This window comes from Octopus sinensis, linkage group LG3 (genome assembly GCF_006345805.1).
Source record: "Octopus sinensis linkage group LG3, ASM634580v1, whole genome shotgun sequence".
Taxonomy (NCBI): Eukaryota; Metazoa; Mollusca; class Cephalopoda; order Octopoda; family Octopodidae; genus Octopus; species Octopus sinensis.
This window is the reverse complement of record NC_042999.1, coordinates 142,400,112-142,419,945: the sequence shown is the minus strand read 5'-3', so window position 1 is coordinate 142,419,945 and position 19,834 is coordinate 142,400,112. Positions and strand designations below refer to the sequence as shown.

The 19,834-nt window shown below is 33.5% G+C and overlaps 1 protein-coding gene across 3 annotated transcripts; it reads left to right on the top strand.

The window, feature by feature from the left end:
- Positions 1-3,567: 3,567 nt before the first annotated feature.
- LOC115209937 (G patch domain-containing protein 2-like) lies at positions 3,568-18,069 on the top strand. 3 transcript variants are annotated; one of them, XM_029778573.2, is made up of 7 exons: positions 3,568-3,710; positions 6,924-7,642; positions 12,418-12,491; positions 13,222-13,418; positions 15,345-15,389; positions 15,879-16,014; positions 16,153-18,069. In XM_029778573.2, the coding sequence occupies exons 2-7, from the start codon at positions 6,930-6,932 to the stop codon at positions 16,299-16,301; spliced, it is 1,314 nt and encodes a 437-aa protein (XP_029634433.1). In that variant the 5' UTR covers positions 3,568-3,710; positions 6,924-6,929; the 3' UTR covers positions 16,302-18,069. The 3 variants fall into 3 exon arrangements, with proteins under 3 accessions (XP_029634433.1, XP_029634434.1, XP_036357334.1); XM_029778574.2 differs by lacking the exon at positions 3,568-3,710 and adding an exon at positions 6,251-6,407; XM_036501441.1 differs by lacking the exon at positions 3,568-3,710 and adding an exon at positions 6,541-6,624.
- The last annotated feature ends 1,765 nt before the right edge of the window (positions 18,070-19,834 follow it).

The following is a 19,834-nucleotide window of genomic DNA, read 5'->3' as shown; positions in this document are numbered from 1 at the left end:
GGTTGGATTGCATATTGGCACGCGATAGAGTAAGAGACAAATTGCGCCAATACCAACCAATCTGAATGGTTGACACAACGGGGTCCAAAACAGCGTCCAACGGTTAGTTGTTACCTGTTACGTTCGTATGAATGTGTATTTAATAGAGAGATGAAATTCACTAGAGTTCGCTACACTGTCAATAGGGTCAAATTTCAATATTGTTCTCAAGGCGGATGGAGTAGGGCCCATTTTCAGAAGATGGCTAGCTGCAATGTACAGCCACGTTTATTCAGTTGTCAGAGTTAATTACTACCAATCGGAATTATTTGGTATCATGTGTCTGGTCCGTCAAAAGTTTGTCTTCTCTTCTCTTCTATACGTACAGTCTCTATGGTTCTGCAGAAGTTACCGCTTTCAAGAAGCATCCCGCGAAAACTGGGTTGCGGAAGATCAGTGTTTACATGTGGACGACATCACTGTGTCGAGCACCAAACACATCGAGGTGATCGGCACTGCTGTAAGGGTGATACGGAAATCAAAAATTAGTCGTTAGGCTTACAGTTTGATACCTAGGAAACAGGACTATGCCATCCAACAGCACTGAACAGATGGTTACATTGTTCGGAGTTTGGTTTGCTTCGGTTAGGGTCACTAGTCTCACTCAGAAATGGGTTGAGAGGAAACTATCCTTGAAGGGTCGGGCGGAGGTAGTGAATATCTATGTCACATCCATTTTCCTCTATTTCATGTTTGACTAGAATGGAGAGCTTGTTCTTCCGTTTTTTGTGGAAAGGACGTATTCCGCTGGTCAGACGGGCCATTCACTGTCAGCGTCCGCTGCGTGGAGGACTGAAAAGGCCATGGATAATGATGCAGAGATACCCGGCGTTGCCCGTGTTACAGGCAATTGGAGAATTAGACTTTTCTGTTATAATGGATGTCATGGAGTTAAGGCCTTTGGGAGTGAGTGTCTTAATGTCAACCAGAGAAGTTGAACTGTTGAGAATCTTTTTAACTTGGATCTCATATGTATTGTTCAAATTTCTTTGAAATAGGAAATATATGTATGTTCACTGGGTTTGTAAAAGAGAGAAAAGCTACGGGAAACCAAAAGACGAATGATCACAATAAGCAATCAGCTACCCTATCCTAGTTGTTACTACTCTCCAATGTAGGATTCCTCACCATACTAGTGACAGGCACAGCTGTAAGATGCATTACAGATCTACAGCAATTGGAAGGGCATGACCCAACTCAAACATTAACAACTGTGTGACGTGAGGGCTAAGGGGAAATGAAAGTGTCACCTCTGGAGTTTGCAAATTACCACTATACCGATAGGTAACTGGACAGAATAAATTTACAATCTATAAATGTCTTTCAATAACCAGTCACTCATCTGGGAAGGCCTTGAAATCAATGTTACCATTGGGGGACTATGTGTGATCCAGTAATAATAAAATGACTCAAAGGAGGTCTGCAACCAAATATCTTTACTGAACACTTTGCAACTGAATCAGTGGAGGCAAAGATGCCTCTCATTTACTAGACAATTTATGCACCACATTGCAAAAATCACAATCTAAGTATATCTCAAAGCAAACTCTTACACTGTTGTACCGTTGAATTACAAATAATGCTCATCTTTATGCTCAGGTGACCCTATAGCTTCCAAGAGTACAACTGTATTCGTCTTTGCTTAGATAAAATGACTAAATTGTGGGTGTTAAGTCTGCATGAAGGGGTCTTTGTAACTTCTAAGAAGATGAAATTTTAGAAATATTACTTCATTTGTGTTGAATATCTATGGTTAAAATTTCATCAACAGCAAAAATATATGAATTTTCATGGGGGTTATGGCCCTTATGCATAGAATATAATTTCCAAATTTCATAAAGATCCATCAGTTCTTTTGACCTAGTTTTGGATCATAAAAAATGACTAAAATTTGGGAGCTAAGGCCCCCATTAGGAGGTCTTAGAATCCTCATGAGTGGAAATTTTGAGAATACTTCTTCATGTGTGTCATACTGCAAAATTTTCTCTGTCTCTGTTGCGTGTCAGTCGGGGAAAAAGTTTCTGGTACGGAATCGGATTCCCATGGTTGAAATTCCATCAATATCGAGAATTTATGAATTTTCATGGAGGTTCTGCCCCCTTTAAGCCATCTTAAATTCAAACCAAACATATTGCATTATACCCGCCCTTATGCATTGAATCCAAGTTCCAAATATTATAAGGACCTAATCAGTAATTTTGGTCCATGAAATTGTATGAAACACACAGCATTACCCTTCTCCCCAGGTTTGGATTTTGTGTTCCAGTAGTTTTCCAATGCATAAGTAACACACAAGCACACATAAAGACATTGACTTTTATATAATAGATATGAATATGCACATATACATACATGTATATATGTGTGTATTATATATATATATATATATATATATATATATATATATATATATATACACACACAAAAAGAAAGATTGATAGATACAACTGAGTGGGCAAATAAAAATATGAGACACTGCCCAGTGATTTTTATTTTGATAAGCCTGGTACTTATTCTTTCAGTTTCTTCTTGTGAAACCAGTAAGCTATGGGGATGTAAATAAATAAACAGCAGTTGTGAGACAGTGATGAAGGAGAAACACAGAGACAAAGACACACACATACACTTACATATATACATACATATATATATATGATTGATTTCTTTCAGTTTCTGTCTACAAAATCCACTCACAAGGCTTTGGTTGGACTGAGGCTTTAGCAGAAGATACATGCCAAGTCACCACACAGTGGTACTGAACCTAGGATCATGTGTTTTGGAACCAAGTTTCTTACCACACAGCCACACCTGCACCTAAGTGTATGTGTGTGTGTGTGTGTATGGGTGTATATATGTATGCATGTATATGTGTATATATGTGTGTACATATTACATGTGCATTAATATTTATATATATTTATACATCTACACAAATGCATGTATACATATACATCTATATATATATACATGTAATACTTTATAATTAGGGTTCAGCAAATATTTGCTTTACCACATACCGAAGTTTAGAAATAGCAGTCAAATACCCGGAACCAAGCGTCTTAACACATAGCCTGATATAAATAGTTTTAATCTATCAATCTAATCATGAGCGGGTAAAACGAAGGTAGTTTTTTTCTTCCGGTGATATTTCGGAAAAGATAAGAAATATTCAGAAAATGTCAAAATTTTCATTTCTACGGAAGTATATAAATATTTGTTTACACGTGTTTGTATTTCGCAAAAAGGTTAAAACCAAATAATCTAATTTATGTCATGAAGTGTATAATTAATTATGTGACACTCAAATATAAAAGCCAAAGTGAAAATCCAAAAATAGTTTTGCATCTAATAGTAATAACACTCTCGTTAAAAACATTATTTTTCCTCTCCTATAAATATGAAGGCTTGTGTATATATAGAAAAATATATAAATAATTTCTGGTCAAAGCGTAAAACCACTTATGTATTAAGAAAATAGGAATCGCGTTCTACGACAGTCACGCTTTTCAAAAAAGGTAGTAGCGTAAAGCTAAGTATCAAGACGAAAACATCTAGGAACTATTGACTGAATGACTGACAGACGTGAATGGCAAGTGTGAAAGTAAACGAGAAATTGCGAGACTTGAGGAGGTCACGAGCTTTCTATTACACTTTTGACAGCAGCATTTGTTGTGAGTACATAAACTTATATCCTTCTTGCTTTATTTTTCTTTTCGTCTATTTGTTGGGTTCCTTGCCGCTTTTCTTTGCATCTCAATTGTATTCCACGTAAATCCCTTTGACGATTAATTAGTTTTTTCGCAAAAAAAAAAAAAGCAAAGGAACGAAAACTTCGTACAAAGATAGATAGGTACTACCACAAGCGAATAAACTTAACCATTTGTTGTTCTATAATATTTCTTTATACAGGTATGAAACTCGAGATATTTAGAGGGCGGGAAAGGAATGAGAAGTAGTGATGATCAGACCCTATTTTTTGTTTACCCATTAAAAAATTTGCAATAAGTTAAATTTAATATCGTCGCATCGAGAGATCGCAAATGTAGGGCGCCTTTCTAATTAGAAAATCTTGTCAATTATTAGTGTGTTTTGCTTATAGTATCGAAAGCTCATAGACAGATGTATGCAGCATATGTGTGTGTATGAATATGCATGCATGCTTATAATGCCTTAGTTTTAATCGCGAGTACAAAGCTTGCTTACTGATACAAAATATAGCACTGGATACTTGATGAAGCTATATTTATTTCGTGACTAGTTTTAATGCATCTGTCCACAACTGTGTGTGTGTGTGTACACTCCCGCGTGTATGTGTTTGTGCGCGTGTAAGTACTCCTTGAAACATACACTCAATGCCTGGAATTCTATAACGAAAAGTAGTAAAGAATTAATGGGTTCTCTTTTCCATAAATTGTTTTCTAACTAATCAGTAATGATATACCGACTTCAGATTATAATCATTGAGGCTTTCTGTGTTAATTCGTTATTTTTTCTTTGTTATGGTGATAGTTATGTATACACACGCGCACTCGTGTAAATATTAGACAAATAGTACTTAAACAGAAAGAATGTACAATGGAATAGTTTCAGTCGACTAAAATATATCAGTACGAAATATCTATCTCATCGAAGAAAGGGATCGATATAAAGCGATTAAATCAACAACACCCCATGCCAACCAAAATGCTTAAGTCTCTTTTATGTCATGTTATAACTTCCAACTTCGTCACTAATACTCTTGGGAAATACACGAACGTCAAACCTTCTTAAAATTTTCAAACTGCATGTCTATATAATGAAATAACTTCGACCTGGAATAAATCCTTTAACAGTTTCTCTTTCAGTATCATAGGTTTCTCGGTTCAGATGTCACCGAGGCCAAATTTGTTTTTCATTTCTCAAGATAATTACATAAATACCATTCACTACCAATGTTTCTCTTCGACTATTATGATTTTTGGCATTATTTGCATTTCATTCATCTCACCCTAAATCTTATGCCTATATAGTAAATCGTTATCAACGATGTTATCAGCACAACTATTTTATTTTGAGTTATTTTTAAAGCTAAGTTGTTTTTCTATCGACGAACTTTTTGTTTGAGATATCAACAGAGAGGCGATTTGTTATAATAGTGCCTCTCCCAAAGTAATTCATCAGCGACATTTCGTGAAATGTAAAACATTTGTCCAAGGAAATCCTTGAGAAATATCTAATGTTTGTTTATTTGTTTCCTGTGAACTTGCTCGAGAAGTGACAAAAATAGTCATTAATGATTAAAAGAAAATGTATTTATTTGTGTGTGTGTGTATTTATAGGCGATCTATATATATTTATATATGTATATATAATTGCCGAATTTGTATATTATATATATATAAAAGTGAAACCTTTGTCCAATCCGTGAGAAATATGTAATGTTTCTTTATTTCTCTCCTGTGAACTTGCTCGACAAGTGACAAAAATAGTCGCTAATGATTAAAAGAAAATGTGTTTATTTCTCTGTGTGTGTATGGGCGACCTATATATATATGTATCTATATATAATTGTCGAATTTGTATACTATATATATAAATATATATATATATATTATACAAATTCGGCAATTTTTTAATTTTTTATAACTTTTCTAATATGGAATGTTTTCTATAATTCTGCTTCCTCGCTTGCGACACAAATATTCATGATATACAAAGGATGATTTGTTGTTTAGACCCAAGGTCGGACTGGAAAAAGTTATGATAAAAAATAATCTGGCCTTGAACACCCCCTCTTTTTTTTTTTTTTTTTTTTGTCGGGTCACATTATCTAATGTTACTTCTTTCTAGCTGATCGTACAACCATTTAGTGACTCCCACCCTTGTTTAGCCTTTGATCAAGGACGTTCTGTGCTCATTCCCTCTTTTATTTAAAAACACTATATCTAAGATTACAAATATGATCTTATGATCATGGGGAGATTTGACTACTGTTTCTAGCATGGCGAGTGATCGCGTTGAGGCTACCGTCAAGTATATCGTCAAGTGAAGAATAAATGCAGCAAGTGTCCTAAATCCAGTCATTATCTAACTTTCACCTTAAATCCAGTCATCCATGTTTACACTTTCTGAATGGTTTTCCAAGTTTGCAAAGTGCTTCAAATAGCAGTTAACTTCGATTTCCACCGTGTTATTCCTGAACTATTCTATAAAGAATTCTGCTGTGTATTTCGATTGGCCAGCTTTGTATGAATTTAGTTGTCTTCGTAAATAACCATATGGAGAGGAGATAGAGCTTACATTGCATCTCTTTTGAAGTTGTGCGTGCATTATTGCTACTTACCACTGATGCTGTACTTTCTATAACAATAATAGTGCTATGATCGAGTGTAAGGCCCTTACAATTAATCTAATATTTTATTCGTTTTACACCTTCAACTTCTTACAGTCGCAATAGTTCGGGCTTATGAAGGAGATAGTGCGATACGTTTTATTATTATTATTATGTAATATCTATGACGATAAACTATAGAGGTTATGAAACACCAGCTTAGATTTTTCTCTCCGTTTGTCGGTCGCTTTACTGATGTTTATTTGTATGAAGAGGTGAGGTTAATCGTTGTAGGTGCATGTGTTTGTTTATGCATGTTGGATTGCTGCAAGTGGTCTGTTTAATCTTCCATGTTTTAATGTTTGTGAGGTTTCTTCAGTATCTATTTGTAATGTTTTTGTAGAGATTCATTTCTGCGTACTGAAATAAGGAGGAGAAAACAATCCGATAGCTCGGAAAGTTTTCTTGGGTTTATTTCGTTTGTTTTTTTTTTTTTGTTTTTGTTTTTTGTTGTTGTTTTTGTTTTCTTCTTCTAATTTTAGAATATTCTTGATTTTCTTTATTTGTTTTATAGTTTGACATGTGTGATGGAAGCAGGCAGCAAATGGAGAATTACATCGTAAGAGAGTTCCAAAACTTACATGTTTTGTCTACATGTAACTTAGAGAAAATGGACGAATTAGTTCAAGATTTAACCAATGCTCTTGAAGAAACATCCAGGAACAATGGGGAAGAAAATTCGGCACCGACCATTATCAGAAGGCATTACAAGAAGAAAAAACCCCGAAAACGGCGGTCGAACACCAACTTGATATGGGAAAGTGGCAACTTCAGCGAAGCCTCAGAAAGCAGTTTAGATGAAGCTTTTAAAGACTACCTCCAGAGTGTTGTTCAGCACAGTGATTCGGATGACTTGGACGTTGTTAAACATCTATCCCAAATAGGACTTCCTCTTCCTGCTATGGTTCCACCTGTGGAATCCGATTCCGTACCAGAAACTTTTTCCCCGACTGACACGCAACGGAGACGGAGAAAATTTCGCAGTATGACTGTCGACCCGATCTCCTGCGACCACTTTACTTTGACTCGATGTAAAACCAAGGGTTCACGGATCTCGACGCGACAGAGGATGTTTCACGATGGCAACATGAATTTAAAATGTTTAACCGAGTCAGACGACGCTATGAACATTTTACCGGGGAAACGAAAACGAAGTCGCAAATATGACTTTTTTTGTACGAATGGAAGTAACAGTGGTGATATCAGAAAAATCGAACTTTCGTCCTTCAATCAGTAAGTTGAAAGATTACTTGTATTTGTTTGTATATTCTGTGTTTGTTTATTGATATGTTGACAACAAGTTTTCATGAGTTATCGTGCCCCAGCATGGGCAATGTTAACTGGAACCCGTAAAGGAACTCTCTAACTGGTTCCAGCAAGTTAACACGAGCCATCATGTTTTATTTTTGTTTACTTCTCCCAATTACTCACGTGTTTGTATACGTGATGGGTTGGGGTATTTTCCTTTCCCTTTTTTTTTTTGTATGTGTTGTAGAGTTTCATTGCCTACACCTGTTCTCTCTTTCTCTCTCAAAAACAAAACAAAAAAAACAAAAAGAAAAATGTTGTGACTTCATTCATTAACGTTTACTTTCATGTTAGAAACCTTCAAAATATCAACAACTGGTATCCATTCATTGATTCTGTTGAATTTTTCAGTTCATACTCTGTCCTTCTGAACAATATCTATATTTAGAAGAGGACTGACCTTATTCATTCTTAACCATATCTATTTCGGGATGTAAACAGGGGTCTTTGATCCTCGTAATTTGCCTGAATGAGGATGGGTGAAGGATTTAACTATTCTGTTTTTCGTACTAACATTCTTCCACTTTTATTATTATTATTATTATTATTTATTACCAAGAAAATTTCTTTAGCTTCTATAATTCCGACAAAAAAAAAAAAGTTCACAACTTCAATGTTGCATTTTGATTTTCTTTTTGCTTCAAGACAAAAAAAAAAGTCAATTAGTGAGTCTAATAATTAAACTAATATGTAATCAGAAACGAAAGCATTAGTATAGTTCAATACTCATTTTTGAAGAATTTCTTTCAGAGAATTTTTCCAGAGCTAAATACTCAGACTTAATAATTTCAGTTTCCAATAACCACACATCAGACAACCTTCATCAGTTGATGAGGTTTCTCATTACAGATACATCTTTCACTTTTTATCTGGAGCCAAATAATGGATTCTAATTAATGCATAAGGTCTGCTCTTTTGAGGGGAAGGAAATACGTCAATACCATCAACACTAACACTTGATACTTTACTTTATCCACCCCAAAGGATAAATGATATAGTTGACCTCAGTAGCATTTGAACTCAAAACATAAAGGGCTGGAACAAATATCATGAGATAATTAATCTGACAGTCTAACGATTCCACCAAATCACAATCTTCCTGAGCCAAATGATAAAAGTAATGTATATTCAGCAATGGTTTCTGATTTATGCATGAGGCCAACAATTTAGAGATGATAGTCAATATCATTGACCCTGGTACTAGGCTGGTACTTTATTTTATCAATCCCAAACAGATGAAAGGCAAAATTGACCTCAGTAAGACTTAAATTCAAAATGTAAAGATCCAGAATAATGAAAGTATAATAGTATTCTTTCACATTTTATCATGAAAGCAATCTCGTTAGTGAAACGTTAAAACATGATTACAAATAAGCAAAAATATTCTTTAAAAAGAAATGTTTTCTTAATATGTTATAATTAGTGATAGTATTCAAAAACTGAAGCTTACTTTATAATTCAAAAACCTGGTATAATTAGACACAGACATAGCTGTTTGGTTTAGAAGTTTGCTTCACAGCCATGTGTTTTGAGTTTAGTTCCACCCTGCAGCACCATGGGCAGGTGTCTTTTGCTATAACTCTAGACTGCCAAAGACTTTCAGTGAATTTAGTTGATGAAAACTGAAAAAAAAAGCATGTCGTATGTGTGCTAAAGAAGACCTGTTAAACCTATACAAGCATGGAAAAAATAGATTGAAATTGTCGTGATAACACTCTCCTCTACATACACACACATTGTTTTCGAAAAATACTTCCATCAAACTACAAAGGAACAGTCAACCTTTTTAATAAATATTTGGCTCTGCACCTTCTTTTGAATATTTTATCCAGTCAATGTTTGTTGCTTGTGTACATACATATCATACTGGATCAGGTTTGAGCTTACATCAGAATTGATCTCCTTTTGTATGCACAGATCCAAGTAACTACTGGAAAACTTAAAAACCAGCTGACAACAATATCAGCTACCCTCCTACACATCCTTAATGCTACAGCCCTCATTATGTTTTAAATGTTTTGTATTTCACAGTCATTATTAGCATCATTTAATCTTCATGTTCCATATTGGCATGGTTTGGATGGTTTAACAGGATCTGATGGATCCAAGGACTGCATTGTACTCCATTGTCTACAGTTTGATGCCCTTCCTAACATCAACTACTTTACAGAGTGTACTGGGTGCTTTTTTTTTCATGGCACCATGCAGTTTGCTATACTTTTGAATATACTTTTTCATCCTTATAAGAAGTGTTTTCTCTAAAATTATGCTGTTCAGTAATTGAAGAGAGAAATACATTATAATCGCTCCTAAAAAGTGATTTTTAAACATTTACAAATTCGTTTTGCTTACTTGGAATACTCAAGTTTATTTTTGTACTTTTCTGGTTCATGGATATCCTGAATAAGTGAAACAAATATGTAAATGTTTAAAAGTCGGTTATTAAATATCGTTATTATTACCTCCGCCTTAGTGAAGGCAAAGGTATTGTCTTCAGTCATGTTTGTGTGTTTGTCCGTGGACAAGATATCTCAAGAACCACTGGATAGATTTGGATGAAACTTTCAGGGATATTTGGCCTTGTGACTGGCATGAACTGATTAGATTTTGGGATCAATCCAGTACCAGACAAAGATTCTGGATTATTTGTTATATTTACTTTACTTTGCATGATTACAATCTTGCGTTAACTTTCAAATTTTTCTCAATTATCTCCCTTTAGGTTGTTCCCAAAGTTTTATTTTCGTCTATTATTAATTTTACTCACATCTCTATCTTAGTAGAAATTGATGGATAAAGAAATCAAAGTACATAAATAAATGGTAGCGAAACCGTTCAAAAATTAAATAACACTAGCATATTTTTATAATATATTATACATACATATTAACACTTTACAGTATATTTACATATATACATACATCTATACATCATTCTAAAACAACAGGAATACTAAAGGAAGGCTGGAATTTAAAAGAAGAGAAAACCAAAAGGTCTCATGCTCTCTGAATGCTCTTATTATTTCTTACTATTGTTGAATATTGTTGAAATTATTATGATAGCATCAACAACCTCCCTGCTGTTACATTCAGCTACACTCACACTTGTACTGATGATACTACACTCACATTCTGCACCAAACATCATCCACATATGACTAAGACTCCTAATGACAAATTTGTCGATGACTTGATAAAGAGAGTCTTCCAAAACTTTCTCCAATGAGGTCATATTAGCCAATCCTGGGGCCTTCAACAGCCCAAAGATACATTCACTACATATATCAAGAAAACAATTTTTTATCCCATCCCCTCTAAACATGTAAAGCACACAACTAGAATTCTCGAGGTCATTACGAATACTAAACTGCTCTGGGTGATAAATAAAACACAACTAATTTTATATTGACATATAAAAATACTTAATAACCATTCCTTTAGATTGGTTTCTTTATTGGTCCTATCTTAGTTTATGGTCAGTAATTATTAAAACTGTCATACATTTTGTTTTAGTTGTATACCATAGTAATGAATTTATATTGTCTATAAATGCAAATTAAATAGCTAGGAACATGCCATGATGGTTCATCTGTCTTTATGTTCTTATTATTTCATTTCTTTCTTGAATTTGTTAGAAAAATGAAGGTATAGTCATATTGTCAGGAATACATATTGTCTTTTCCACACATGGTTACTAAATTGGTTTTGGTAATTTGCAAATTCACTAGATAGAAGGTAAAATCTGCAGATTGTGATACTTGGAACTCATATCTTGAAGTTTTAATATCCATCCATCTACCTCTCCAACCATTCATTTCCAGTGCTGGAATGGATTGGATAAATCTAGTCAAACATCTCTCCATACATTTCCATCCTATATTCATTTATTTTGGGGGTCTAACAATTTCAAATCTGAAACATTTTCCTTAGCCTACCACTTTTATAAGTACCCACCCTTAACAATTCATGATGCATTCTATCCACAAATGTTTAACAAAACTTTAAAATGAGAGCATGATGTGATCAAGCCAGCCAGCTTATCCTTCAAAAGAAATTATACTTAAACTATATATCTTTGAGTAATTTGTGCATTCAATATGTTTTTCTTTGATATCATGAATTGGCCAAGGAACATATTTGAGGTAGGATTTTAAGACCAGATGCTCTTTCTGTTGCAAACTCTTACCTGATTTTCAAGTAAGGGTTTTTTCTCTTCTACAGGTTTTCAGAAGCACAAAGTGACCTGTCATACTATCAACAAGGCAAGGAATGTAAACTTATCACCATTTTGGTGAGCCAAGCTGTGTCATACAATGTCAATATTCATGCACATACATATGCTAGACATCCATGCAGTTTTCATCCACCGAATTCATTTTCAAGGCATTGGTGGCCTGGGGCTATAGTAAAAGACACTTGCCAAAAGTGACGCACAGAGGGAGTGAACTCAGAACTATGTGGTTGCAAAGTGAACTTCTTAACCATACCACCATACCTGTGCAAACATGAATAACATACCTGCTTATTGTTATACTTATTTATTTGAAAGAAAAAATGATTAAGTTGACAAGGTATTGAATTACAAATTCATGGGTTGTGAATTCAAATCTATTGCAGACATTTCAATTTCCTGCTTAATATTTATCTGTTCTGGAGTTGCCTTAAACTTAGTAAAATTAAACCATTTTCTTTATCTTTCAGTGACAATACTAGCAGTTCATTAAGTAGCAGCGAGAGTGATGCAGGTTTAATTACCAATGATGAATCTAGAGAAGGTAAGACTGCACTTCAAAGTTGTACCATTGTTTAAGTGTCACTATTATTTTTCTTACTAGATAATATTAGGTTTGTGTGATACACTATTTCAGTAACTGGATAAACCTGTAGCATTCTAAAATAAACTGAAAAAGGAAACCTTTTTATTAAGTATTTGGAAGGTAGGTTTATATTGTTCATGTTCATATGAAACTATTTCCTAAATCCATTATAAATGTATAATTCTTCATTAGCTACTGCTGACCATGTAATAGGGTGTCAATGTAGGATCTAACTTCATATTCTACTTATGTCAGAGTTCCTTAATTGTGGCTAGCCTGTTCTACTTTCCTATTGATAGATTCCATGAAACAAGAATAAATTGATTCTATATATAGAAGTGGTAAGTGTTTCATTGGAATTTTCTCTTGAAATTAAAAGTATTAATCACCAATTAAGAATGCATCTGACTGGAAAAAGTTATCAATTAACTTTTTCTTTTATATATATATATCATATTTACTTGAGTTAAATACATAGATTGATAATTGCTCCATATATTGTTTTTAAAGGATAGCTTTTAATATTTTTGTTCAACAAAGAAGGAAGGATATTGCTCATGGTTGTTGCTAGACCCCCAGCTAAACTAGATTGGAAAATGAAAGTGGTTATCTGACATAAGTGCAATTAAGGGTTAATTTGGATTCAAGCAGGTTTGAACTGATTCTATTTTCCTATTATTAATTACAGCTGATGACGAACAGAGTGATTTCTACTATGAACCAGGGTCTGCATGTGGAGTACCAAGCATTATTCCTATTTGGGAAACAGATAAGATGGATGATGAAGACAAAGAGGATGAGTTTCAAAAGATTTTCACAGGGACATTTGAACATCTCCCAAAATCTTCACAGCTAAGTTATACTGCCAGAGTTAAAAAGTTAATGGTAAGAAAACCAGATATTATCATCTCTATATTTGGTATCATGTATTGTAACTGGTATACAATCAGAAAAAAATTAAGATTTTGGAGCACTGATGCAAGGGTTACTGAGTTCAAACTTTGTTACCATCTTTAAATTGTGCACATTTTTGGCTGGATTTGAAGCTGGTCAATATTTCATCAGTGATGAATGTAGAGATTTAAACATGCTGTCAAGTATAAGATCTGCTTTGATCACCTGCCATATCTTCAGCTGTCCACCATCCAAGTTAAATATGGATTCAAATTAACAGCAACATAATGAAGTCTTACAGAGGGAGTTTTAAGTATAGATGTTAGCTTTATTGTTCTTGCAGAAGCTACTGTTTTAGGGAAGGCTCACACAATATTCTTTTCAAACACCATTTGTCAAATATTTTCAAATAGCAGATAATCTGAATTTATACAATCCAAGTTTCACAGCTGAAAATACCAGTACTTAGAGCACACAGTTCATGTGAAACTTGGTCCACTTGGAGTACCATAGTAGACAACAATTTTTTGAAGACAGTTGCTGTCATTTGTAATTATACTTATCAATATAGAGCCAGTATTCCTAGAAACATGTTGAATCAACACTAGCTAAAATTCTTCATATTCTACTTATATTAAACTTTAGTATTCAAGAACAATTTGTCACCCAAAGATGCAGTGGCTGACCCAGTAGCAAGTTCACAAGATACTTTATGTACCATTCTTTATAATTCTAATCAGAAAATTGAATCAAATATTTTTTTAAACTTCCATATTTTAAAGTTAGATATTTGCTTTTTTTATAATTTCCTTTTATTGATTGATTGATTTTAATTAGACAAAAGACCAAATTTTATTGAGTGGTGGAGTTTCATTAAATAAAAGCTGTTACCGTTACTTGTTTTATTGATCACTAAATGGTAGAAGGCAAAAGATTATCCTGAAATTTTAACTTCAAACATTCACTGCCCACTCTAGTTTATCAACATTAAAAGTTCTCTGTGTTAATAAGAACTTAAATAAAGTACTATTTATAAATACTACTTTATTAAAATTAAATAAAGTAGTAAATAAAATAGCATAAACACTGATTATGCTATTAATTCCATTTTCCTGTGGTATGGTTGGTGTTAGGAAGGATATCCAACTGTAAAATCTCTGCCAAACAGACACAGGAGCCTAGGATAATTTTTTTCTACCTGGCAGGCGCCTGTCATCTGTCCTACCCATGCATGCATGAAAGATGGACATTAGACAATGGTGATGATAATATATTTATATTTACTCAAGGTATTAGTTGCTCTCTGACAGGTTTATGGTCAAGCCTATGACAGTGGAGACCTCTGGTATTCTTGGTCCCTGAACCATATTCCCACTCACTGCTGTCGGGACAGAGATGACTGTCTACAAGTGCAAGCCCTGTGAGTAAGAGTGGCCATTCCTTGCCATCCTCTGGGGCAACACGTTTTCCATTTTGTCTGCTGGGACCATGAGAAATGTTTCTTAATAAAGATGTCAAAAACTGCACACAAGAAATTATCTATATGTACTTTTTCCAATTGTTTGGGGCATGGGCTTCCTGCTGAAAAATGCTCGTCTTGTACCAATTTCCTGTTCTATATTAAACAATCTCAGTTGATATATTATCTGATCACTTCAGCTGCTTTACTTGTTTATATATTCATCTTCTCTTGGGTTAGAACTGTACTCACAAACCTGTTAATGAAAATCACAAGGTTCCAGTTTAAATATTTAAATATCATCAGCGAGTTTAAATATTTAAATATCATCAGTGAGTTTAACTGTCCAATCAATTTGATCTCATTTTATCTCATATATGTAAAAACTAGAGAGAAAAATTTATTTATTTCTTTTCCAATGCTGTTTTGATAGCTTTTTTTTTTTATGTACATTTTAGTGTGGAAGACAAATCCGTTCAGGGCGAAGAAAATTAAAAGGAAAGGTAAAATCATATTAACTTCTTGCTTTCGATATCATTGGGATACAGAATTATAGCCTCTTTAGTTGGGGATGTGTCCAAACTACATTGTCGAATGTCTCCTATTTTTTACAATAGTTGGGGAAGTTTGGTTGCTATTTCTTGCAAAGTGAGCAACTGCATATAGATTTTTTCATGTATATTTGTGTTGTACATGAGTGACCTTTCATTCTGATTCATGATGATTTGATTCTGAAACTGAAAACTACAAAACTAGACCTCAATTTGCAAATCCTTTCATGTACTATTTCTCTTTCCCTTGGTTATTTTTACCTGTTCTTTAACCTAAATATCTGTGCCTCATCAAGTTGCGTTTTGTAACGCCTCAAATATCATTTAAGTTAGAATAAAGTTTCAAAGTAAACAAGATTTAATTTATAGCTTATTTTTTCTTTCTCCAGTTACATAGTTGTGTTATTAATCAATTTTCTTTGTGATTTATTTTATTTCTAGATTCCTGGGTATTCCATGTCAAGATTTCTACAGGAACAGCAAAAATGGAGTGCTTTACAGATGAGACATCGGACATCTTTACATGGGCATGAACCATGCGATCATAAACGGCAAAGAAAAATTGCATCTTGTGAAGGTAGAGTTTTGAATTAAATGGTATTTTCAGGTTGTCTTTTTGCTTGGAATAGTTTGGAATTACTGTAATTATAACTAAATGAAGGCTGAAAATTATCAGAAATTTGTATTTTATCTTTATTTATTTTTTCATTGATAGGGTGCCAAGGTGAAGATACGGACACAATAAGTGAATCAAATGGTGGAAGCCATTTATTACATAACACAAGTTTGAAAACAGGATCAGAACATAGTCTCTCAGGGGAGGGTGTTGTTCAAGCTATACAAACGGATATATATAAGATCTAGATGACCTGAGCCTTGACCCCAACAAACAAGTGCTGGTCACTGGAACTACCAAATTACAGTTTAGTGGGTGTGTATGTATGTATGTATGTATGTATGTATATATATATATACATACATACATAAAATGTTTCTCGGTTATAAGCGAAAGAACAATAAGAACTAAGTTAAAACAAATAAGAAAATCATTAAATTTTGACACAAAATCTATATTTGAGGATGACAGAGTACATCAGTTTATTTATTTAATAAGAAATCTAAATCTTCTTGTAACGAGGAGATAAAATATATGCAGAAAAATATAAATGTATAATAACTCAGTGAAAGATGGAAAAGCTATTTAGTTTTGTCTTTGGAGATATCCTAACAAGGATTCTATCTTAGTGCCAATGAATTAGAGGTTCCAAAGCTCATTTGATCAATTTGTCTCATCAACAAAATTTCAAATTAATTATTCACATCATTGTTACATTTTCATTAAGATTTATTCCATCCCTCCCTAAACCATTTCCAAACATATGTCATGTGTCTTTATATGTTTTGATATACTGTCTCCACACTTTCCAGCTTTTATTATTTTGAAATAAGGGCTGCAATTGGCAAAATCAGTAGAGTGCTGAGGAAAATGCCTTATGCTTATTTAACTATGTTTCTTTGCACTCTGGGCTACAATCCCTCTGGAAATCAATAAAATGCTATGCCAATCTAGTAATTGGTTCGATTTAATTGATTATAAATTCTGGCTATGTGTTAGTGTTTGAAATTTGGGGTCAGTTTTGTTTTTCATCCTTCTGGGGTTGATAAAATGAGCACCAGTAATATACTGGTATTGAATTGACTGTATCCCTCCTCAAACACACACACACATCCCCTAAAGAAATTTCTAATCATGTGTTAATGTTAGAAATCCCTTTTATTAATTCAGTAGAGCATCAGACAAAATACTTTTCAGTTTTTAATTCTGGTTCTTTACATTCTGTGTTCAGATATGATCAGAGTCAAGTCAACTTTGCCTTTCATCCTTCTTAGAGTGACAAAGTACCAGTCAAGTACTGGGTTTGATTAAAATTATACCTATTCTTTAAATTTGAGGCCTTGTACCTATATTAGAAAACATTATTAATAGATTGGAGAAATTACAGAAATAATGCTCTGGACTAAATATTTTGCAGTATTTAACTATGTCTCACTTCATTCTGGGTTGAAATCCTGCGAAGGACACTTTTTGTCTTTCACTTCACTTGGTATTGACAAAGTAAGTACTTGTGTATAGGGGTTAGTTCAATGTATACCTCTTCTACAATAGTGAAGCTTTGTGTCAATGTAAGAAATCTTTATTATATGAGGCATGGTTCAATGTTGAATGCATAGCTAACAGAATCCATGACTTGTCTAAAATTCTGGTTGGTACAGCTTCATTGACCATGATAATCTACTTGGGAAAGACCCAAACTCCACAACTATTTCATCTCCATGATTCACACCTAATTAAGCACATGAATATTTAATTAACAATTTACAAAAATCAATTTGAATAACCATATGGATGGTTAAAATATAAATACAAGGATGACATAACCAACAGAAATTTAAAAAAATATTTTACTATTTTCTTTTGATTTGTTTTTGTAAATCAAAGATAAATGCATCCACTTTAGTTTCTACATGACATTTAGTATTTTATTTATTCTGAATTCTTGGAAACATATTTGTAATTTGAAATTGATATTCCTGTTTTTTAAAAAAATCTATAAAATTAAATCTTAAAATTCTCTTGATTTTCGTTTTTCTTTTTATAAATATAAAATCAGAAACCAAAAGTCAAATGTAATTGAATTTGTGTTTTGCAATCATTAATTTGGTGTCTTAAGCTTAACATGAATCTTCTACTGTAGCCCTGGGCCAACCAAAGCTTTGCAGTGGATGATTTAATAGAAGCCTGTCATACAATTATATATATGTTGTGTGTGTTTGTGTTTCCTTGTCTTGACAGCATGTGATAGTTATAAATGGGTATCACTGTCATACAAACAGTTTTCTTCATCTCCAATCTTCCATGAAAATGTGTCTGATCATGAGGAAATATTACCTCACTTTGCAAGTGACAGGAAAGACATCTGCTTCAATGAATTTTGTTTGACCATGCCAGAATAGGAAAATGGATTTTAAAACAATGATAGATATGTGAGTGAGTAGACAAATTTAAAAACTGCTTCTTACCATTGAACTGGTATTTTATTTAACTTACAAAACTTGACTGTTGGACAGTGTTTGAAAATTGGACTGAAATATTTCAAACTTTGACCTCTATAAAGCATCGAACTTCATTCCCTTGGCCACTGTCCTGTCTAATTCAATACATAAATATTTCTGATGAATTTTGAAGACACAAGTAAAATATGTCTAGGCTAATGAAATACTTTGTACACTATGTGGCTATAGGTTTTACATAACTGCAAATTCAAAGATGTTCGTGAATTCTGAAGGTAAGTAATGTACAAGCAGAATGACCTTTTTAGCTCTAGTTTTGTTAAAAAATGAAACCAATGTCTGTTTTTCAGGTAAGTAGACTCAACAAAAATAGAAAACACTTCAAGTTAACACCAACAAACTGGTGTTATGGTAATATTTTCAGGTAATTAAATGAGTGAGTAGAAGTATAAACGAGGACTCACCTCCAAAAGATAAGTAATGTTATAGCTAGCTTTGCAAGTGGAAAGTCTGAAAGTGAAATCTTTTTCGTTGTCATCACAGGTTTGGAAATTTTAAAATGAATTGAAAATTTTCAAATTTGGTATATTGATGTGATTTTTCATACTCAATCAAATGAGCAGTCTACTTGGGGAGGACTGCCCAGTTGTAAAACAATGCCTAAAATATATTCATCTAACCCATGCTAGCCTTGGCGAAATGGATGTAAGTGAATATATGATTTTAGATACATATAGATATGTAAAAAGCACTCACGGAGTGGTTGGCATTAGGAAGGGCATCCAGCTGTAGAAACACGGCCAGATCAGACTGGTCCTGATGCAGCCTTCTGGCTTCCCAGACCCCAGTTGAACCGTCCAACCCATGCTAGCATGGAAAGCGGGCGTTAAATGATGATGATGAATCTACATTTAGGATTTATTCCCAGAAAAATTTAGAGAAATGTTATCAAGGTTCAAAGTTCGATGGTTTTTAATCCAATCAGAAAACAGGAATTGAAAACCAGTATTTTCTGTGTTACAAAATGACTGACAGAAATAACACAGGCACAAAATATCACTCATCAAAAGTTGCAGTAGTGGAAATATCAAACTTCAGTTTTGCTTGTTACTAATGTGAGATTTATGATCATGTGTATAATGGTAATTTTTGATTGGTTAAAATTACCCAATACTTGCAAATTTTAAAAAGCTATTAACTTTTTATTTATTAATTTTAGGCAAAAATGAATGTCATTTTCACAATTAGCATACAAAATTAAATTGGGATTCCAAATTCGAAAACAACTGAAACAAAACAAAAAATACGAAATCTGTGACAGCAAC

Excerpts from the sequence above, each read along its gene's own strand:
- LOC115209937 (XM_036501441.1), top strand. The coding sequence starts at position 6,556 with ATGAAACACCAGCTTAGATTTTTCTCTCCGTTTGTCGGTCGCTTTACT. Across the intron at positions 13,419-15,344 it reads CCAGAGTTAAAAAGTTAATG|TGTGGAAGACAAATCCGTTC; the intron begins GTAAGAAAACCA and ends TGTACATTTTAG. Across the intron at positions 16,015-16,152 it reads AAAAATTGCATCTTGTGAAG|GGTGCCAAGGTGAAGATACG; the intron begins GTAGAGTTTTGA and ends TTTCATTGATAG.